The 1,646-nt window shown below is 67.0% G+C and overlaps 1 protein-coding gene across 1 annotated transcript; it reads right to left on the reverse strand.

Moving 5' to 3' along the window:
- Positions 1 to 254: 254 nt before the first annotated feature.
- Positions 255 to 1,242, reverse strand: MNEG_16613 (hypothetical protein; the record flags this gene model as incomplete). Its single annotated transcript, XM_014034917.1, has 3 exons — positions 255 to 606; positions 886 to 963; positions 1,178 to 1,242. The coding sequence occupies 3 exons, from the start codon at positions 1,240 to 1,242 to the stop codon at positions 255 to 257; spliced, it is 495 nt and encodes a 164-aa protein (XP_013890371.1).
- Positions 1,243 to 1,646: the final 404 nt, after the last annotated feature.

The raw sequence follows: 1,646 nt of genomic DNA on the forward strand, positions 1-1,646 counted from the left end.
GCTGGGGGGGCTGTGGGACACGTGTCATACGTACCTTCCCCGATCCCAGTGTGGTCAGATCCCCCAAAAAGTATGAGAGGGTCATTGGCCATGACCAACAAAATCAGTAAATAAAAATCTTTGGTCATGCTGTCTAATCACAGCACAGCGGCTGCGTGGCCCAAGCACCTGACAGCTGCGCAGAATGCAATGCTGCTGCTGCCGCTGCTGCTGCTGCCGCTGCCGCTGGCTCTGGCCCCGCCAAAACGCCGCCGCTACTGCTCTGCCTCCTCCCCCGCGGCGCCCTCCACCTCCGACCAGCCGCCCGTGCTCGCCCCGCACCCGCCAGCCACGCTGCCGTCCTCCCCGCACCCAGCCATCGCCGCGGCCGCCGATGCCAGTGATAGCTGCGACGTCTGCCGGCCGCCCGCGGGCCCGGCCGCCGCCCGCGGCGTGGTGGCGCCCTGCTCCTGTGCGTCCGCCCCGTCCGGCCCCGGGGTGGGCCTGCGGTCCACAATCTCCCGCAGGTCCGCCGTGGCGCGCGCTTCCGCGGTGGTGAGCCCGGCCTGCTCCTTCCAGTAGTCCACCTGCTTGCGCAGCCGCAGCACCTCGCGGTTGCTCTCGTCCCTTTGGGCGGTATGGGTGTTCGCACGAGTGGGGGGGACATGTCGGGATGAGGGCGCCGCAGCAGGGGTTGCAAGTGTGCAGCGGCTGGGACAGCTTGTAGAAGTGAGGGTGGGCTGGCCACAGTGAGCTACTGCATCCCAAAAGGGCGCCAGGGGAGGGCGAGAGCAGGCCGAGCAGGAGGTTGCTCCCTGTGAGCGGGGTGGTAAGGCGTGCTGACCGCTGCGTGGCCGCCGCCCCGCCAGTCCAGCAGACCCCGCCCCCACCCCGCCGCGGGCTCACTTGCGCGCGTCGTTCTTGATGGTGCGCACGCGCGTGGCGTAGGTGAGGCTGTTCTGGCTCTCGTCGATGTTGGCATCACTGGAAGACGCGGGGGCCGATGCGCGAGGGGGCGATGGTCGGAGGTTGATGAACCCCGAGTCCATACAACTATGAGAGAGCCGACACGATGCCTTGCAGAAGGGAAGGACAGGTGCTCCTGCCCCTGTTCCTGGTCTCAATCCAGGGTGGGGCCGTGCTGTTCCACCACACCAAGCCGAACACCCCACCCGCCCTTCTCCCCCGTCACACCCACCTGGGGGAGACGTTGACAAACATGAGCGTCTTGGCGTTGCCCCCCAGGCTGTCACTCATGAGCATGGTGAGCTTGTGGTTGCGGTAGGGGATGTGCGGCTGCTCGGTGGCCAGGGCGCTGATGACGTCACCTGGATGGGGGGGGGGGTGGCGTCAAAGAGTGCATGTGTTTCTGACGGTCAGAGGGCGGTGATGCAAGAGGATGCTGCAAAACTACAGCTGCACAGGTCCACTGCAGGCGTGGCGCGCTGGGCTCTGTGCAGGCTTTCAGTGCTGCCTGCGTGGGCCACAAGCGGTCAAGCTTGAGGCGGCCCTGTGGACCCTCAACGGCCCCCGCCCTCCCGGCTGGCAGCCCAAAGCCCCGGACCCTGTCCCCTGGGTGTTGGCGTTGGTCCGCATGGTGGTGCCCTCACCCAGTGCTGAGAGGCTCTTGTTGATGGCCTGGGCCTCCTTGAGGTTCTCCCCCGTGC

The sequence above is a fragment of the Monoraphidium neglectum genome (genome assembly GCF_000611645.1).
Source record: "Monoraphidium neglectum strain SAG 48.87 unplaced genomic scaffold scaffold06585, whole genome shotgun sequence".
In the NCBI taxonomy this organism is placed as follows: Eukaryota; Viridiplantae; Chlorophyta; class Chlorophyceae; order Sphaeropleales; family Selenastraceae; genus Monoraphidium; species Monoraphidium neglectum.